The sequence below is a fragment of the Equus quagga genome, chromosome 12 (assembly GCF_021613505.1).
Source record: "Equus quagga isolate Etosha38 chromosome 12, UCLA_HA_Equagga_1.0, whole genome shotgun sequence".
NCBI classification, from domain to species: Eukaryota; Metazoa; Chordata; class Mammalia; order Perissodactyla; family Equidae; genus Equus; species Equus quagga.
The window spans coordinates 81,743,692-81,764,099 of NC_060278.1; the positions used below are offsets into that span (position 1 = coordinate 81,743,692).

The window sequence follows — 20,408 nt, forward strand, 5'->3', positions numbered from 1 at the left end:
CTTCTATAAAAAAGCCATATAACAAATAGTTTAGACTTTGCAAGTCATATGGTCTCTCTCGCAACTATTCATCTCTGCCACTGTAGTGTGAAAGTAGTCAATGAATGGGTGTGACTGTGTTCCAATAAACTTTATTTACAAAAACAAGCAGCAGGCCAGATTTGGCCCAAGAACTGTAATTTGCCAACCCCTGCCCTCGAGGATACTCAAGAGATGACCTGGCTGCCCACAGGGACTATGGCCCAATCTGCTCCTCTGTGAGATGGACACCCCTCAGGTCTGGTGCTCTGTGAGAGCTGCACATGAGTGCAGGGCAGAGCACTGTGCGTGGGAGTTTCTGAGCAAGTGGTAGGTGCAGAGGCCAGAACGCGAGGGCTGTGTGGCAACAGGCTGAGCCTCCTTCTGCATGGGAAACACCAACTGCTTTATTCCAGATCAGGCCCAACCCTCCTACCCCTTACATGCATGGTCCTTGGATGGGCACTGTCTTTACTGGGCCCTTAGGAGCCCTTGTGCTTCGGCCTGACCACCAGCCCTTCTCTGGTGATGGCCCAGTTGTAGCTCTTCGGAGAGTCCAATGCTTCTTGCACCCGCGCCTCCAGGTTTTCCCGGGTGATGAAGGTTTTCGCCTCCTCCTATTGGGAGAGAGAAGGCCAGCTGAATGGGAGCTCCCAGCACATGCCTGCTGGGCTTCAGCCCACTCAGGAAGCCGCAACTCTCTCCTGGGAAGGATGCTTGGAGCCTAGGTGCTCTTTGAGTGCCTCACTGACCTTCCAGTGGAAGGAGGTCAGGCAGCCGTGCCACATTCCTCTTTCTTAGATAATCGTCCGCTGGACACCTCAGCCCAGAACCCCAAGCACACCAGCTGCAGGGATCTCGGTCCCGCTGGGCGGAGTCAGTCCCTCAGTGTGGCCTGGGTCTCTCAGACTCTCTCAAACTCCTCCTCCTCTCTCTATTACTGTTATTCAAGCCTCATCCATTCTCGCTGGATCACTCCTAACATGTCTCGCTGCTTTTTGAGTCTCAACCCTGCCATCCTAGCCCAGAATATTTAACCCTTCGGTGACTTTATCACCCATAAGGCAAAATACAAACTCCCTGCGGACGGCAGGAGTCCCTCCCACAGAAATCGGCTTACCGCCCGTGAGCCACTGGAACACTTTCAAGTGTCAACTCTCACCTCGGGTCTTTGCGCCCGACAGGCACTCTCCTTGCACTCCGTCTCCCGGATCGTCACCTGCTAACCTTCTCTCAAGGCTCAGGCTGCGCTGCCTCTCTTAGCACGTAGCCAGCGCCCCACTTGGCTGCGCCCAGGACGCCCACCGCCGCACAGGAGGAGTCCCCGGCTGCAGCCCCGCCCCCTGGACACGCGGCCCACCTGCAGCTGCAGCACTTCCTGCTCCTTGAGCTGCGCCCAGGCCTGCGCCTCCCGGGCCTGGCGGGCCTTCTCCTCCGCCCGCCGCTGCTCCTGCTCCCGCGCCTCCTGCCGCAGCCTCGCTATCCTGGGAAGGGCGAGAGGCTGAGCCTGAGCGCGGGTGGGTCTCCCGGCCCGCCCAGCGGCGCCGCCCCGGCCCGCCGCTCACCGCAGCTCCTGCAGCCGCTGGTTCTCCGCCCGGTTCCAGGCCATCAGCTCGCGGTGCTCAGCGGCCTCCTCCAGCGCCTTGCGCTCTGCCAGGACCCCGGCCCGGGCCTCGTGCTGCTTCCTCCGCACCTCGGACACGAACTCCAGCCTGGACCGAGACGTGCCCAAAGTCAGCACCCTCTTCGCCGGCCCGCCCCGACACACCTCTCCTCCGTCACACACACCTGAGGGCGCGCACGGTTTGGCGGTACTGCCGGTAACGCTCCGTCAGCACGAAGAACTCCGCAGGATCCACTGCGGGCGGGGTCGCCACGCGTCCGACCTTGGACTTGGCCGGCGGGTCGTGGCGGGTCTTGCGGCCGCGCGCGGGTAGCAGCAGCAGGGCCGGGGGCTGGCACGGGGCCCGGCACCGGGGCCGCGCGCCCAAAACGCTCAGCGCGCGCAGCATGACCGAGGCCGTCCGAGTCCGCGTGCCGCAGAGTATCACGGGGGCCGGAAGCGGCCGCAGGGCAGCACGGAACGTGTAGTCCGCAGGCTACTCACTCCCACCCCCACCCTCTGGAGCTAGCGGCGCAGGTTGCGAGCCTGCGGGTCTGCAGCCGCCCCCCGCCAGCGGGCCCGGGCTGCGCCCTCCCTGCGGGGCCCGGCCTCGCCCCGTGTCCCTTCCGCCTGCGAGCCGAGCGTCCCTCTAGCCGCACGCAGGGAACGGTCTTGGTAGGGGTGGGAGAGGGAGAGGACGAAGGACAGAACCCGAGGCAACAGCTTCGGACACCTCACATCTTTATTGGAGGGCGGCGGGGGGCGGCGGTCGGAGTCCGGTCTGCGGGAGGATGGTGCGGTCATTCCAGCGGAAGATCTGGTCACCTGGCCGCCAACCTGCGGCCTTGCCCGCCCCTCGCCTCCCCTCCCCACCCGCCTTAGCCTCGCCGACCAGGGTGCGCCCTTGCCTGCTCCTACGTCGTGCGGATATGTGTCGTCGCGTCCGTCGTCCGACCCAAGCCCCTCGCCCCGCCCCGCGCGCTCCGGCTCCTAGGGAACCCAGCGTCGGGTCTCTCTAGCTCCCTGGGCATGCGGCGTTGCGCACCCTAAACAAACTTGATATGCGAAAATCTGAGCTAACACCGACTTAAATTAGGCGATAAGGTGTTGCCTCACAGAAAAATTTACCCCTTTCTCCTTTAGTTACTGTACTCCCCTGGTGCACTTTAAAGTACAATCTGTAAAATAGTAATAAACCATCTCCCCACACTCATCTTCTGCTATGGCCTTGCGGAGCTCTGCAACCAGTCATTCCTACTGCACATGTCACTGAGCACGGTTCTCAGGGCCCTGCTGCTGCCTATCAGTGTGAGTGGGCGCCCCCTGGCCAGAGGCCTGCCCACCTTGAGACTTACTGGTTTCTCTTGACTGTTAAGAAGCCTGGGGAATCCCACCGCCACCACTGTCTTATTTATGGAGGTTTTTAGTACAATTATCTTCTTCTACTCCACTAGTGATTTTACTTTAACATAAACGTATTACACATTGTGTAGAATTCTGGGAAATAAGATAGCAGATGGCACCATACTGTGGGCAGCAAGAGCACCAAGCTCAGTGGTATCTCACCATGCCTCCCTCCCCTCATAACCCCCAGTTCTTAGTCTTGATGGCTACTGGTGGCCAATGCTGGGGGCCTGTCACCCTACTTACCAGCAGTCTCTGTACCAGGTGCTGCTTCCCGTGGAGGGGCCACGGAGCCATGGTCCTGCTCTCCCAGAGCACACTGTCCTCATGGGGAACCAGGGCATCGCTTGGGTAGCTATGGGCAATCTGGCCTGGGCTGCTTGCTGCAGTGCCCAGGATCCTTCCTCAGCAGAGAGCTGAGGCTGCAGCCTGCCCTCCCTACCCCCACCCAAGGCTCAAGGTAGGTGAAGGAGCCCCAGCCAGCACTTTCTTCTTCTCATTCAGGGTGAGGAAACCCATCATCCACCTGGGGGCCTAAGGGCATGCTGGGTGTTCTGGGGTGAACTAGAGGCTCGCTTTCCTCCAGGGTACCAGCCATGTGACCAGTGCTGAGCCTCCAAAGTTCCAGGGTGGGTGGTCAGCAGCAGCAGCAGCAGCAGTAGTAGGCCTAGCCCGAAGCTAGCCATGGCAGCACTGCTCCCATGTATAGTGGACAGCACTGAAGGAGTCTGACACTCCCATGCATACGCCCTGCCTCTTCCTTGAGGGTCCCCTTGGACAACTGGCACTTCAGGGGCAGCTTTAGTGTCTCCCAATGCCCTTCTCTCTTCTGCCATTGCTCCTCATCCCAGGAGTACAGGAGTCTGGACCCTGAGGGCTCCTGGCAACTAGCTTTCTCCCAGAGCCGCTGGGATACAGAGACTCCCAGCCTCGCCAGCTGAGGGTCCTCCCTAGTTGGTCAGGCCTACCCCTTCTTCCTTCAGGGATTCCAGAAGTGGGAGAAGGTTGGAGAGGGGTACAGAGACTTTGGACAGGGAGTTCTCCATGAGACAGGCAGCAATGTGGGGGCACTTGGGGCACCCGGTGCTGGGGGACCAGAGTGGCAACTTCCCTGCCCTTTTCCTCTGTGGCTTGCCATCTCTTCCATGGCACTTAGAAATGTGGAATGGATGTGTGGTGGTGACAGGGACAAGTGCTTCTAACCCCTTGTTCCTCCCATGCTAGGGGCCACAGGCACAGGAACAGAGTGTTGTTGGGGGACGAGTAGAAGGGGGTTTTCTGGGCATGAGTCAGGGACAGAGGGACTTGGGAGGGGAAGAGGAGCAGTGTGCCATGCACCCAGGATGGAACTCCATCCAGAAGTCCAAGCCCTTGAGAGGGCAGCCTCCTCACTCACCAAGGGAGAGCTGTGGACAGCGTGGCTCCTTGAGGTGGCTCCTCTAGGCAGCAGTGGGACCACAGCCAGCCAGCCCTAGACTTATTGATCAGGTGGCTCCACCTCCTGCTCCAGGCCAAGACTGCAGTGACATCTCAAAGAGGGAAGGGAGCAGCTCGCCACCTACCCCTTTCCCTTCCTGGTGTACGTTCAGTGCTGGCCCTAGGATCACCAGACAGATGCTCCCTCCCTGCATCTTCCCAGGGATCTGAAGTCATAGGGCTCCTGCTGCAGCCTGGCCCGTGCCCTGGAGAATCATCTTACTACTTCCCAGGCTGCACATCCTCACGCTCCTGCCCTTAGGTCTAGAAAGCCCTCACAGCCCACCGTGACCTGAAAAGGAAATTGTAGCTGGGAGAGGGGGAAAGCCTGGTGACTCCCTGGGTCCCAACCAGCTCAGAACTCTCTTCAGAGGAAAAATGGCAGCCTAAGAATTAAGAGGTCTGGGGGAGGCTATGACCACCTTCCCTGAGGGCTTCTGTTTGCCCACCTGTAAAATGGGTTGGTGGCACAGACCTCATCCACACACCTGGGCACCAGGGCTGGGTCACTTGAGTTGGAGGCAGGTTCAGGTGAGGCACACCTACCCAGAGGTGGCCTCTCTCTTCTCCAAGCAGGCCCATGAGAGGGGGCCCAGCTAAGGGGGCAGTGCAGCTTCTGTGGGGTTATCAGCAGTGGGTAGGAATAATTTTGCCTCCCAAGGTTCCAAACCCTCCACATCCTGTGCTCAGCACAGTACCACACATGGATTCAGGCACAGCTGCCCTGGGATGCTAGAAACAGGCTCCCGCCCCTCAGTCTGCGTCAGCTCAGCTTTCCACCATGAACCATCAGCCTCTGGGGGGCAGAGGCCTATTTACAGGGTTAATAGCCAATCTCCGCATTTGGGTTGAACAGCAAATGTGAGGGCCAGGGTCAGGTTGGGCATCGTGGTGGCCAGTCACTGGGAGAGCATGTGCATCAAATCCTGTGGCAAAGATGGGGGAGGGGATGGCATAATGGGTACTACAATCGGTCTTGGGCACCTGGACTTCAGCTGCCCAGGCAGGAGGGCACAGATGAATTTCCAAACTGACTTATTTAGCAAGCACCTAAAACGAACGTGTCGATTGTATGTTCAGTTAAATTGTTTTGGGAAATACACAGACTTTGTTCCTTTATGCATTGGTTAACCAAGTAGGTTTTTAGGAAAACGTTTGCTTTGTGGTTTAGTGAAAATGATTCTTTGAGTTCAATAAACTAGCTTAGTTCTCGTTTGGGTTTATAGAACCTTTTATTCAAAGTCCTTGGTGCTTATTTTAAAGAGGAATGGGGTGCTTTTATTTTTTCTGTAATTTGTGTTTTTTTCTGAAAAATCCACACCAGAACAACCAAGCTTCCCAGGGAAAGCTCTGGTACCTTTTTTTCTGGCAACATGCTTAACTTTTCAGGAATGTTTGCTGTCTCCTTCCAGACATAAACTCTGGCATTCATCCTCGTATCCCTCTCAGCAGGACACAGAAAGCCATTTGTTCACCACTGAGCTCCAACTAATGCTCAGACATCATTCCAGTCTGAGAGCTGCTTATAGTCAGCTGGGAAAGCAGAGGTTTAGAGTGTCATGCTCAGGTGCTGTCAGAGCACAGAGGGGCACAAGCCCCTGAACAGGTGGTCTGGGATGAGGGATGCAGAGTTAGCCAGAGTCATACAAACCAGGCAGCAGTGGGGGCTTCAGTGTAAGGAAGAAAACTGAAAAGAGCTAACACAGGAACTGCCAGTGGATCCTGGCTGGGGCGTGGTGGGAATGAGGGTGAGCAGGGGCTGGGCAGAGGATGCTGGAGGGCTGCAGGAAAGGGCAGTGGACTCTGGAGAGACTAGGTGAACACTTGGGTATGGGGAGCCTGAGACTGGTGCCTCTGGGCCACCCTAGTAGAGTCACAGCAGGAAGGAGGATATGTGGACCTGGAGCTCAGGGTGCACACCATACAGACCACAGGAATGCCTGGCCTCTGAGGAAGGAGACACCAGAGGAGCAGCTACAGACTGAGGATACAAGTCAGAAGGGAATCACTATACCAAGTGGGGAACTAGTGGACAGACAGACACTGGATCCCTGGGGCTCAGCACTGAGGCAACCTTGACAAGATGGGATAAGAAAAGAATGTGTGGGAATGAAGTGGGGAAGAGGGACAAGTGAGAGTGTAGACTTTTCAAGAAGTCTAGCATAAAGAAGGAAGAACTTAGACCTTGGGGATGTGCTTTTTTTTTTTTTTTTTTTAAGTGAAAGACGAGCATTTGGGTGGCAGTGGGTGGAGAGAGGGTGCATTATAAGAAAACTGAAAACCCAGGAGGGGGCTGACTGGATGAAGTGAGGTCTCTGAGAGTGTGGCAGGCCCAAGTTTTGGATGTGTGGTGGGCACTGGATGCCGCTCTCCTTCTGAGAAATCCTCACCCCTGCTCTACCCCATGGGTCATGACTGACTGGCTGAGGGGTGGGCACTGGATGAAGCAGTCACCCTGCCCTTCTCACACAATTGTGCCATGTGAGCCCCAATACACTCCCCTTTTAGCCTAGACTAGTTCCTGTCAGTTCATGTCTCTTGCGACCATGTGAGCCCTGAGTAATACAAGGAAAAGAAAGGAGTGAAAAGGAAGGGATGAGTAATACCTTATAAGCTGAGGGAGAGAAGGGGAGCAAAGAGCTGAGATAATTCCTCCTTGAAGACATCTGTTTAGCAACTAGGTGATATTTACAATATTGGCCCAGCCACTGGCCAAGTCAGCATGGACTCCAGCAGAAAGCTGCCAGGCCACGCTGGTGTGCAGCTGTTAATACCAGCCCTGGCAGTGGGAGGTAGGCAGCCTGCTGGGAGGTGGGGAGGCAGCGCAGAGCACAGGAACAGCTCACCTGCCTGTTCACTGCGTGGCTTGCTGACCCAAGGCCTGCCCTCCTCCATCTGCCTGGACTTGGTCACACAGGCACCAAAAGGTAGTTTGCAAGGGGCTAGGGTCTCCTTCCCAAACATGGCACCCCTCATCAGAAAGTCCTGACTCTGAATTACACAATATTATAAACCATCATGATCTCAATAAAATTACTTGGAAAAAAAATAATACATACACAGAGGAAATTCCTGATTCTGTCTTTGCTTAATTTATCCATGCTTCTTTTAAAAACTACTGACTTTTAAATTTATTGCCCCTTGAAGTTCCTTGGTTCCTACAGAAGGACCGAGTACCTCTGCTGACTCATATTCACTTCTTGCAAGCTTCCAGAGGTGCCCTGTGTGGCGTCCCTGCCTCCTGCAGACACTCTGAATATGTGGTGCAGAACTTGGCTCCCATCTTGGAGCCACTGTGTCTTTGTTTGCCTGGCCTCTGAGGCCCTCTGTAATGTGGCTCCACTTGACCTTTCCTTTCACTCATCTAAATTCCAGCATCCCTCTGGTCCAGTTCAAGTCCCACCTCCTGCAAGCAGCACAGCAGCAATGACCTCTGAGCCTGCCTCTACAGACCAGGCTGGGGTGCTGCCTCTCACTCCTGACAGCCCTTGAGGAGCCCAGTGCCTGCTCCTGCTCCCCAAGAAAGACCCCACAGGCCACAAGGCTCTCTCAGCCCTCCACTGACAGCCGTGGCAACCAGTTTACTCTCCTGTTTCTGTGATGAGCTGCTCATCAGGATAGGAGGCAGTGGACAGACCCACCCTCCCAGCTGTGCCCCAACTAAAGACTACATTTCCCAGCACCTTTTGGCTGGTTTTAGCCAATGGATATGAGTGGAAATGAAAAGTGCAGCTTTTGCTTCATGTCCTTAAAAATGAAGTTCTTGCTCTCCATGCTCTTTTTGCTTCTCCATGGGAAAAGACAGTGACCTGGCTTCAACCATGAGGATGAGAATAACATCCTAAGGGACACTGGGACCATGAGATGGGAGGAGACCAGGTCTCTGGATACTGTCACATGAGAAATAAATGAACATCTGCCTTATTTAAGATACAAAAGTTAGACACTTTTGTACAACATGTCAGGCTTGAAATCAAGTTGGAATCTAAGACTCCCGCCATCCTGGCCTATGGATCTGAGGAACTTCCACATAAAAGTCCTGGCAATGAGGACAGATATGAAAGGAAAGGGAAGCTGTTTAACACAATAAGTATAGATATAGAGACTTACTCTGGACAGAGTGACACAATCCAGACACTTTTGTAGCAAAGCACCAAGGACTGGAGAGGTGAGACTGGCCTCAGCCCCAAAGCCACGCCACCCCTCTCTCCTCCAGGCCCTTGTACTTAGGGAAACAGTGAGGACCCTGGCCATCTTCCCAGGGAGTGAGGCTGGCTGGGACCACTGCACCAAAGATGTGCTAGGAGTGAAGGGAGGGTCCTGGCAACTAGCGAAGAGCCAGAGGGGCAGCACTTGTTGGAAAGGAGGAGTCAGGAGGACTATGGCCTCTCTGTGGCCAGCTGAGACAGAATAGGAACAGCAGGGCCAGGAATGGCCTAGAAGAGCCCCAGTGCTGGTCTAGCTGCCCTACCCCAGACAAAGGGAGAGACGTTTCCTCTGGGAGTCAAAGCTTTATTACCTGATAATCCCTAGTGTGGTGGCAGAGATAATGCCCTGGTTCCTTTACTCCCCATGGTGGGATGTGGGTGGTGGGAGAAGGGGGCAGGGGAGGAGAGGAGGGAGATTATTTACAGAGCATGGAGGGAACAGTGGCCTGAACAGGGGCACTGGGACAACCAATCTCCTCAACAGCTCTGAGAACTTTGTGCTTTTTTTTCTAGGTTGATGCCAAGCTACCTGGAATGGTAGCTTTTTCTTCTTTAGGAAAAGACGTATAAACCAAAGAACAGTACAGCCCAATTTCCAGGCAGAGGATTTCACGATATCAATCCAAACATCACACTATTTAATTCCCCAATAAAACATTGGAAAAAGGACTATCAGTGCTAACACATTTACATATAAAATCTCCACCTAATATGTAATAGAAGCCTATGTACCAATTTCTAAAACAGTTATAAGATATATACACAATTTTGGGTATATTAACAAAACAGAATATTACAAAATATTAAAGGCAATTCTGTCCACGGGGCCTCCTCGCCTCTTACTTGAAGTTGGCATAATCTGAGAACGCGTCAATATATTCCTGTACCACCTTGTAGCAGAACTCATACTGTTCCTGGAGAGGGAAAGAAGGGGGAAAGCCAGAGTTACTGTAGGGAACAAAGTACCTGCAGTTACTGACAGACTCGCTTTTCTTAAATAGAAAATTGAGAGGAAATGAATGTTTTTGGACTTCCCCCAGAGCCCTGATCTGCCCACCAGAGTTCTGACAGCACTCCTCGGCTGAGTGCACCCAATTTTCTATAGATAGCGGTGACCAGACATGAAGATGATGGTCCTAGGCCTGCAGAGGTCAGGGGTGAGCACGCTGGGCTGGAAGACTGGGAAGATGGCTCTGTGTGGACCACACCTTCACCATGGCTGCCAGCCTGGAGGTGTCTCATTTCTCAAAGCCTCATCAACTCCCAAACCTCTTAAAATTTCCTTTTCTTTCCCTTCAGACAGTGCCAACTTCATGGGGTTCAGGAACCTTTTTGGATGTCTGTCCCCATACTCAGTACTTACTTGTCATCTAGATTGTCAGGAGTCAGATCTCTTAACAGGGAGCCTGAGAAAGGAGGTACTCCTGAGTCTCCCCCAGCCCAGGACCCATGAGAAGCAAAGAAGAGCCCTGTGAGGTACCTGGGCAGCCCCTTCTAGCCTTCACAGAGGCCACTTGCATCTCTTACTGGTGTGGGACTATCCCCTCATTGATCTCCTGCCTCTCAAAGCTCATTCTGTCTGTCTGGGGCACCTTGGGGAAGGATGAGTCTGTGGTTACACAGTCTTTGACTACCAGATGGACCCCTCGGAAGAGCTTCCTCCCTGAACTGGCCCTGACAGAGAAGGGATGCAGATGGTGTGGTGGCATGGACGAATATGTGGGGCAGCATACCAGTGTCTGGACCATGTGTGGCCTCTGCAGCCGTAGGCTCTTGACAGTCTGGAAGACATCCAAAATCCCCTCTGCTTTCACCCGTTCCAGGACTGTGCTGAGGGCACAGAAGGTCCCTGTCCGTCCTGCACCCGCACTGTAAGAAAACAGATACATTTACCACACCTGCTACGGCCCTCTGTGCCAAGGAGGCGAGTGAAGCAGCAATGAGCAGATAAAGGCTGAGGGAGCTGCTCCAGGGAAGGTCTGTTATCCAATGGAGCTGCTGGGGGTGGGGACAGGAGGCCCAACTCCTTCTCTCCACATAAGCCCCATGTTCACACAGCTCTTGGAAGGTAGGTGCACCCCTGCTGCCCTTCCTGCACGGCCCACTTTGCTTGCTGATGGACTCACCTGTGAAACAGTGGCAAAGAACCTCATACTCACCCACCCTCAGCACTGAACCTTCACTGTCCACCTACAAACGTGCTTGGGTTGCCTTGACCTCCTGCTCACTCATGCTGGACATCTAGTCCTCTCTTTCCTATCCTTGACAAGCCATGCCCTTCTGCATTGGTGTATGTCTGCTGATTCCTTTCCTTGCCTCTCATTTTTTCCTAAATAATACCAGGAATCCAGACTCTCACCTTGACACTATCCATCCCATTCAATGTCATCAGTTGATTCACTCACCAGACCCTTACTGAGTACCTGCTGGGTGGGGAGAGCTGCTACTGTGAACAGGGTGATCAGGGAAGGCTCTCTAATAGGGTGTCACATGAACAGACACCTGAAGAAGGTGAGGGCAAGGCCCAATGGCTCTCTGGGAAATGAGCATCTCAGGCACAAGGCAGGAGTGTGTCTAGGTGCTGAAGTCAGCATAACTGGATCTGAGAAAGGAAGGGGCATGGTAGGGATGGGGTCAGAGCGCTCAGGGAGAATGCTAGTCCACTGTTGTACCCCCTGCCTGGCCTGGGCAAGGAGCCCTCAGATCACGTTGCGCCTTGTAAGCCACTGTTGGACTTCTGAGTAAAGGAGTGATGTAGTCTGACTGAAGTTTTTAAAGGATCTCTCAGGCTCCTGTGTTGAGAACAGATTGAAGGGGGAAGGGTGGGAGCAGGGAAATCAGTGAGGCCAATAGAGTTCCTGAGGAGAGGCGATGGTGGCTTAGACAGAGGGCTGTGGTGGAGGGAGTCATAAACACTTGATTCTGAAATTATTTTGCAGGTAGATCATTAGATGTACATATATGGGAAAAAGAGAAGAGAACAGGATGGCTCCCAGGCTCCTCACCTGAGTTAAAGGGCTGATTGAAATGCCACTTTCTGTTTTGGGGAAGGCTGTAGAAACAGTAGGCTTAGAAAGAAAGCTCAGAAGTTCTGATTTGAACCCTTTTGAAGATGCCCAAGTGGAACTGTGGAGTAAGTAAGTGGATATATAAATCTTGAATTTAAGGGAGAGGGTGAAATGGTGATAAAGATTTGGGAATTGGTATTAAAGTCAGGAGTATGGATGAGTGCACCCAGGGGAGTAACTGTCAGTTGACAGAGAAGAGGTCCAAGGACTGGGCCTTAAATCACAGATGGGGAGGAATCAGCAAAGGAGACAGAGAAAGAATAGCCAATGAGGACAAAATCCAGGAGAGAAGCTATGCTGAAAGCATTCCACAGAGAAGTGAGTCATCAGCTGTGTCTAATGCTGATGAAGGCCAAGGATAATGAGACTGAGAAGTGATCGGTGGACTCAGCAATATGGAGGTCACAGATAGTCCTCACAGGGGCAGCTGCAATGGGGTGTGTATGTGGGGTTAACTGGAATGGGCTCAAGAGAGGCTGGGAGAAGAAGAACTGGAGAATTAGTATGGACAAATCTTTTGAGAAACTTTACTATTAAAGAAAACAGAGAAATAGAGGGGTAGCTGGAGGGGAATTGGAGGCAAGAGTTTTTTAAAAAAATATTAAGATGGGAGAAATTATAGCATGTCTGTATGCAGATGGTAGTTATGCGGAGGAGAACCTGATGATGGAGGATAATGAAGTCAGGTCCCTGAGGAGACAAAAGGGGAACTGGTATCCATGTGGAAGTTGGGTGTGGCACAAAGACTTTAGCTTGGCCCCCAAGATCCCTGCCGCCTAGTGTTCATGCCCTTGTGTACCCTCCCCTGGAGTGTAGGTGAGACTTGGCATGTGCTTCTTACCAACAGAATATAGCAAGGGTGATGGGATGTCCACCATTACATGTATGTGATTATGTTACATGAGACCATAATGCCTGTCTTGTAAGGAGATATTCTCTCCTTTGCTGGTTTGGTCTTCCAAGCAACCAGGCCAGGAAGGTCCATGTGGCAAGGAACTTCAGTCCAGCAACCCACAAGGAACTGAATGCTACCAACAACCAAATGAGCTGAGAAGTGTATCCTTCCCCAGTCAAGCCTCAGATAGGACCTCAGCCCTGGCCAACACCCTGACTGCAGCCTTGTGAGACCCTAAAGCACAGGACTCAGCTAAGACATGCTCAGACTTCTGACCACAGAGACTGTGAGATACATGTGTATTGTTTTAAGATGCTAAGTTTGTGGTAATATGGTGGTTACACAGCAATAGATGACTAATGTATCTGGCTTCAGAGAGAGATCAAATAAGCCACCCACTGAACAGGGGGGATGCAGGGTCCACAGCACCAATGCAGGTAGATGAGGAGCTGTGGTGGTGGGAGCATGTGTAAGTTCTCTCTGATTGCTTCTCTTTTCTTAGACAAAAAGAAAACATGGTCATTTCTTAAATATGAGAAGGGAAAGGTATTGGAGGTTTGAAAGAAAGTGTGAATTAATCATCTAGGACAAAGGCTGGCAAGATTTTCTGTAAAAGGCCAGACAGAAAATATCTTAGGTTTTGCGGGGACAAGACAAAATCGAGTTATAACTGTGCAGTTGTGACTTCTTATGTGTTGAACAGCAGTGTGAGGTGATGAGAGCACTATATATGGTCTCAACTCTGCTGCTTGAGCATGGGAGCAGCCACAGCCAATACATAAACAAATGGGCATAGCTGTATTCCAATAAAACCTTATATACAGACACTGAAATTTGAATTTCATCTAACTCTCACATGTCATGAAATATTCTTCTTTTGATTTTTAAAAAACCATTTAAAAATGTAAAAACAGTTCTCAGCATGCAGGCCCACACAAAACCGGGTAGCAGGCCGGATTTGGCCTTAGGCCCTAGTTTGCCTAGGCCTAGCGCAGAAGAGTGGGAGAGGCAAAAGGCCTGCAGGGCAGCACTAAGGGCCAACCATGAGGTCCGAGGTCAGAAATGTAAAGTGAGGCCTATAACATGGTGCTTTTCTTCAGACACATTCAGCTGGATGGTGCAGGGTAGCTAGAGAACATGGGGTTTGCCAGGAGAGGGTGACCAAGGGAGAGAGAAGCATGGAAGATAAGAAAATGTGGGCAAGGAAGTGTTTATTCTGGTAGGCCAAGGAATCCTTTTAATTTTGCTAATCCAATGGGCCAGAAGCCGTGTTTCATTGTTTTTACTCCCATTTTTCATATTACTAGTAAGGTTTAGCATCTTTTCATGTTTACTGTCCATCTGTATTTTGGCACCTTTCTTCTTTAAAACATTTTTTAAATGATTTATTTTTGTAAAGGTAATAAATTAGCATAGTTTGAATTTCAAAAATGTCTGAACCAGTGAAAAGTCTCCTTCCTGCTCTATTTCTACACTCTTCAGTTTTCCTCTTGGCAAACAACCAACGTCATCAAGTCTTTGTGTGTCCTTCCAGAGATAATTTATGCATATACCAACATAAATATATACGCACTCTTTCTCTGTCTCCCATTGCTTTTCCCACCAAACAATAAATCTAGAGGATTATTCCATACGAGTACATGAACAGATTCCTTGTTCATTTTTTGCAGCTCTGTAGTCCGAGATATATCACAGCTTACTGAATCAGGCCCCAAGTGATACAGGTTTAGATTATTTACCGTCTTTTACCATTATAAGCAGTGCTTCAATTCCTGTAATTATTTCATTTTGGCCACTTGAAGAACATTTATTGGATATATTCCTAGAAGTTCCTTTGCTCCTTTTTCATTTTCAAAACCAATTTGTAGGAATTTTTAATATATTCTTCCTTCTCTTTTAAAAGAGACATTTTTTTCCCCCTAATTATAAAAGCAATACAAACTCATGGTAAAATTTTTCTAAAATTTTTTTCTAAAATGCAATCTCAAACAACATGCCTCAAACAAAATTTACACCCCTCATGAGTCCTCCTACCATTTTTCTTCTGTCAGTGATACCAGCCATTACCAGTTATCCAGTCTCAAACCTGAGAGACACCCTTGACTCCTCTTCTCTTCCACAACTTTCTTAAGTCTTAGTCTTGTTAATTTTCTTTCAAAATACTTGCCCTTTTCTCTTTTCCTGTGTTTCTTATGGAGGCCAGGCCCTCACCCCCATGTCACCCAACTGGTCTTTCCACTGTCAGCCTCCCCTGCTGCTCTCCTGTACCCATCACCATCCTAAATGCTCCCCTGCCCAATATCTTAATATGATTGGTTCCCTAGCACTTAAAGTGTTAAGTTCAAACTCCAAGATCCTCTTTTATCATCTGGACTTATCCTGGTCATCAAACTTGATTGCCAGGTGCTCACTAACATCCCACTCTGGTCTGGCTTTCCTGTCTGATACCCTCACGATCAGTTCCCCCTTCTCCCCTCTGAGGGCCGAGGCAAGCGGTACCTGCAGTGCACAGTGATGGGGTGGTTCCCTGACTGCTGCTGCTGCTTCTGCACGGCTGCGATGATGCTGATCATGCCCTTTCCGTCGCTGGGGATGCCCACTTCAGGCCAGCCGTGGAAGTGGAACTGCCGGATCTGCCGGCTCTTGTTCTCCTTTGGAGGAAGTGAGATCAGAGAGGTAGGGGCAACCCTGCTTTCCCTGTGGGAGAAGCCTACTACCAGCCATCTTACCCTGGTGTTGGTGACCAGGAGGTCTCTGACGGTGTAGCTCTCACATTCCTCCTCCTTCTTCAGCTCCACTGTGATGTCTCCATAGGATACCAGTCCATCACAGGGCCAGTACTGGGCACATTTCTCCTGGAGGGACAAATGGGAGCGGTGAGGGGCTCAGGGTACCATGTGTAGTTGAGGCAGGGCAGCCCCATGAGCCTGTCCCTCCCTCAGTACAGCACCTCTTATGCCGACACACGTCATCCTCAAGTTATCAAAAACTCAGAGAGTTATTACATCACTTAACATCATTCCAATTAACTTCTGATCCTCACCAGGACATCTACATTTAAAAACTTAATTCCACTACCAGAGATAATCACTTAACCTTTTGTTGCTACTTATTTATAGTCTAATTTGCAACACTGACAGGGTCTCTGAAGAATTCTGACCACTGCCTCACAGCTGCATCCAACCCTCAATGGCAGGTGGAGGGAGAGGAGGAATGAGTGTCTTTGTTCCAATTCCTTTTTCCCCCCTCTCCCTTAGAGCGTTTCCAGATTTTATAGTTGCTTACATACGTCAGACTGCTAATCCAGAAAAACTGAACCCAATGACATTCCCACCAGCCACGGTGCATTACCATACCCCAGGACACAGCATCCTTTCCTCTTTATCTCTGTATCTGCAATGACACCTTAAAGTTGCTAGCACTCGCATTTCTGTCCTTGCTAGTGAGCAGGAGAGCAGTAGATGGTTTACTGTCTATCTCTGCTTGCACCTGGCTCAATTCCCTCTACAGCTCCTGTGGGCAGAGGCGGCCTCTTTTAATCTTTGTACTCCCAGCATCTGCACACTGCCTGCATATGGTAGGTTCTCAGTAAGTATCTGATCAATGAATTTTTTAATGTCTGCAGAACAAGCCAGGGTATAAATATATAAATAAAACAAAATATAGTTATTTCTTTAGAGCATTTTGGGGAAGACCTTAGATATCACTGTTGGCAGTTTAAAAATACTCAACCATAAATGTACTGTATGTTCATTAGAAAAGATTTGGGGAAATTAAGAAAAGTACAAAAATAAAAATGACTGACAGCCTCTTAGGTCTAATAAAATCACTATTAAAAGTCCAGTTTAGTAACTTTTCTTGCTTTACATATGTGTGATCATTCATTATCCCCCTTGTAAATGATACTGAGCTCATTTTAAAACAAAGGATTATTAAAGTAGGGGATCAAGGAAATGCCACAGACCAGGGCTTTTCTACGTGTGCCCACTAGGAGCCCTGAGGGTGTCTTGGGGGTCAGGGCTCTGGGCCCTCCCTTCAACCAGAACAGCTTTTAAAAAAAAATTCTAACTAAGGCTTCCCATACCCAGAGATTGCATGGTTTTAAGGCACTGGAGGGTGTAGTGAGGTTGCTACCACAGCTCCCTCCCAACACGGCCCTTTATCAGGCAGGACAGAAGACTGGGGCCTTAAAGCCATTAGACAATTAAGATCCAAATGGGCTCGAGAGCAAAAGAGTGTAGGAGTTAGAATCACACTATGACAAGAAAAAACAATACTATGTTCCCATACTTAAAGGCTTTCAGATATTTTAGATCTTCTTAGTTTAGGCAGAGGCATAACAGAGAAGTAAAGGGCAGATGGGAAGGAGGTCCCAGAGAGGCAGAGCTGGGGAACTATCAAGAGAGCCCCCTCTTCAAACTGTGGACAGGGAGTTGGTCAACAGTGAAAGCAAATCGGGAGCCTGCTTTGGCAGACAAATGGGGACAACTACCCAAGGTGGTTACCTGTGGTTGGGACCAACCAAGAGGTTACATCAACACTGCAGAGTGAGTCTCAAGGTGACACAGCTATCGTAGGGAAGTAGGTATGATGTGCTGAGAGAAAACAAGCCTGGGAACCTTAGAGAGTTATGATTTAAGGGATGATAGGAAGTAAAGAGAAGCCACACAGACAATTATAGATGCTGGATTGATGGCAGGAACATATTCTACTCAGCCAGGTGAAGGCTACAGGGTTTATTTAATTCAGCCCTCTGTGCAGGCTCAAAAACACAGAGGAGTAGGTTGGACTTAAAAACAAAGCCAGCTATTTGAGAGAAAAAGGGAACAATGGAGGGAAATGGTACCCAGAGGTGTCTCTCATGACTGTGGGGAGGGAGATGGCAGAAAGAGCTGTTAGTGAAGTAACACTAGTTCAGAAGGCTGAGTTAAGCTGAAGACAAGGTTTTAGCAGAGAAGGCACAGGCTGTGGAATATTCAACAAGAGCAGCTTCAGTTCAGAGAACTGCTGAGGTAACTCTCCACTGGGCTAAAGGACAGGGACCCCTTCCATACAAGGCAGAACATGGGCCTGAGGAATCCTGGGTAGGGGCCAGCAGTGGCTGTACCCAGTGTGGCCCAGGGCTAAAAATGCCTTGGGATCCTGCTGAGGATGGAGACATGAGAGCACAGAGCTGGAGACCAGGCCTGAAGGGAATGGAAGGCCACAACAAATATGGGATCCTGCTCCCAAGGAGGAGAGGCTGTGACCTATCTCAGAAACCATGCCCCACTTAGCATCTGGAGGGCAAATGGGGACGGGGGAAAATGGTAACTAGGAGATTTAAAATAAGCAAGTGAAACTGAGAGGAAGAGGATATCAAGTCTTGGGACTGGATATCAACATGAAAAGTTTCTAAACTTATCGTGTGTAGGGGTAGATTTTCCCTCAAGATCTCAGGAATCCCAAAGAGGATTTTAAGACAAGGAGTGACACAGATTTATATTTTCAAAAAGATTGCTGGCTGCCATGTGAAGAAGTGACTAAAAGGGAGTGGGATTGGAAGCAGGCAGACAGGTTGCCAGGCTACTTTGGTGATGCAGGTGAGAGATGATGATGGTTTGTATGAGGGTGACAGTAGTTACAGTGGAGAGAAGGGGATATGCTCAGCATATGTCAGGTCACACTGACAGACTGGATGCAGGGAGTGAGGAAAGGAGAGTAATGAAGGTAACTCCTAGACTTCTGACGTGAGCAACTGGGTGGAAGGTGGTACAATTTACTAAGATGGGTAAGAGTGGGGTGCACTACTATATGGGGAAGGAAGAAACCAAATTTTATTTGAGCCATGTGAAGTTTGAGATCCTTAAAAGACATCTATGTGAAGATATCAAGTGGGTACGTGGATTCACCAGTCCACAATTGGGAAGGTGGGGTGGTAACTGGGCTAGAGACATAGATTTGGGAATCCCTGGCATACGGATAGTATTTAAAGCCACAGGACAGGATGAGATCCTCAAGGAACAGTGTGTCAAAAGAAAACAAAAGGGGGTTAAGGTTAAGTCTAGGACAATGATTACATGTCATGCAGAGGAGGAGGTGGTAACAAAGGAAATGAAAGGAGCTGCCAGGTCAGTGACGGGGTGACATAATGGAAGTCAAGGGAAGAAAGCATTTTGAGGAGGGGGAGGCATTGACTGTTTCAGGTGCACTGTCTGAACACAGGCTGGGCCACCCAGTAACAGAGAGAGAAGTGGGGGTGGGAGGTGGACAGAGAAAGAGCAATCCCTGAGATAGAAAGTACTCAGCAGAGGCTGCAAGACTCTGACTCAGGAATAGTGTTATGAGATTTCCTATACTGAGTGGGAGCTGACTTAGGGGGCCTCGAAGGTCCCTGTATATTCTCAGTTCACAGACAACTCTATAATTGACTTGAGGGCTTTTTTCTTCAAAAGATTTCCTTGTTATTGAATGTTAACTTACAAATTTCTTTTTTTTGTTGTTATTTCTCAAATTCTATTGTTTTCTGCTATGTAATCAGCAAAGAGGCAACATCTTCCCACAGGTCTCTAGTTCATTTCTCTGGGTTGGAAGGCACCCTCTTCTTAGGGACACTCACAGGAGCTCCATATCAGAGCCTTGGTCTGGCTCTGTATCCCTCATCTCACTAGCTTGTCCTGCCTGCGGAGTTGGGGAGGAGAGGGTATGCATAAAGTTAGGCACAGGGGAACTGTATTCACAAGAGAAGTATGAGCATGTGAACGATTTGGGAACCAAATGGAGGCTCAGACCGCACTGCTCTTCCAGTCCCGAGAAAAGCTACCAATTGCTCAGACATCAACTGGCTGTGCAATACTGCCTGGAAATGGCTCTTTGGATAGTTTAAGAGAAAGAAAAAGTCCAAACATACCTTTCAGCTTCCCTCTACCCCTTTTTCACACAGTCTCTGGTTCCCACAGCCCAGGACCTTTTTCAGCTCACCTGGCCTCTCTCCTCCAGTTCTGTTAGCATCACGATAGAGCAGGATTTCCACTCCCAGATCATTCGCCAAAAGTCCTCAATTGTGTGGAGAAGAGGGCCCTGGCTGGCGATGTATGAGTCCTTCTGCCGGTAGCCCTGTACAGTCCAGGCCAATGGTAGGAGTGAGGTGGTTTGATCAGGGAGGGGCTAGCAGAGAAGACAGGCCACTGGGAAGGGATGGTGGCTGCTTGGAGGCAAACTCATCCCAGGCAGAGTGCCCCTTTGGCCAAGGACCAAACCCTATGACACGATGGTCTCTTTTGATGAGGGCGAGGGAAGGGGGGCCTGGGCTAGGAGGAAGAGAGCAGGAAGGGGAAGGATCAGAGGTTCGTGTTTTCAACCTTTGGTTGAGGTTTGTGTTGTGAATCTTTTCCTCCAGCTATTACCCTAGTGCATGCCCTGTTTCCCCCACCTTCTGCTCTCTGGGGCCTGACAGACTGAGTGCACAGGGTGGGTAGGTGGGTATCAGTTCTGTATTTGATGACTGACTCAAAAACAATCCTCCCAAGCACTGGAAGGGCACACTGCAAGGCCCAGCTGACTCTCCATGGTGTGCTGGGAGCTCTGGGGACAAAGCCACCACTTACATCAATGAAGGATGCGTTCACGTAGTCTGTATTCTCCTCACCCCTCTTAACTGGAATGATCACTCTGTTGAATTCATCTGCAGGAAGGACAGTGGCTTGTGGCTCCCCAACATCACTTGTCCTCTCCTCCCCACCCCAGGCCCTGGGCAG

At 50.4% G+C, this 20,408-nt stretch overlaps 3 protein-coding genes across 7 annotated transcripts in view; all 3 read right to left on the reverse strand.

Annotated features, from left to right (window-relative positions):
- Positions 1–400: 400 nt before the first annotated feature.
- Positions 401–2,185, reverse strand: MRPS26 (mitochondrial ribosomal protein S26). The gene is made up of 4 exons (XM_046678114.1): positions 1,807–2,185; positions 1,584–1,730; positions 1,379–1,502; positions 401–635 (listed from the first exon to the last, which is right to left on the reverse strand). The coding sequence occupies exons 1-4, from the start codon at positions 2,028–2,030 to the stop codon at positions 501–503; spliced, it is 630 nt and encodes a 209-aa protein (XP_046534070.1). The 5' UTR covers positions 2,031–2,185; the 3' UTR covers positions 401–500.
- A 787-nt stretch (positions 2,186–2,972) lies between these two features.
- Positions 2,973–5,691, reverse strand: LOC124248261 (progonadoliberin-2). The gene is made up of 2 exons (XM_046678115.1): positions 3,552–5,691; positions 2,973–3,429 (listed from the first exon to the last, which is right to left on the reverse strand). Exons 1-2 carry the CDS (start codon positions 3,859–3,861, stop codon positions 3,203–3,205), a joined length of 537 nt encoding a protein of 178 aa, XP_046534071.1. The 5' UTR covers positions 3,862–5,691; the 3' UTR covers positions 2,973–3,202.
- Positions 5,692–9,326: 3,635 nt separating this feature from the next.
- PTPRA (protein tyrosine phosphatase receptor type A) overlaps positions 9,327–20,408 on the reverse strand; it is a 171,102-nt gene continuing 160,020 nt past the window's right edge. For all 5 annotated transcript variants that reach the window (XM_046678499.1, XM_046678498.1, XM_046678497.1 and 2 more), the window contains 6 exons: positions 20,259–20,335; positions 19,633–19,767; positions 15,402–15,527; positions 15,172–15,323; positions 10,443–10,578; positions 9,327–9,623 (listed from right to left, as the gene is read on the reverse strand). In XM_046678499.1, the coding sequence (XP_046534455.1) occupies positions 9,549–9,623; positions 10,443–10,578; positions 15,172–15,323; positions 15,402–15,527; positions 19,633–19,767; positions 20,259–20,335 (701 nt within the window). In that variant the 3' untranslated portion in view covers positions 9,327–9,548. The remainder of the gene's footprint in view (positions 9,624–10,442; positions 10,579–15,171; positions 15,324–15,401; positions 15,528–19,632; positions 19,768–20,258; positions 20,336–20,408) is intronic.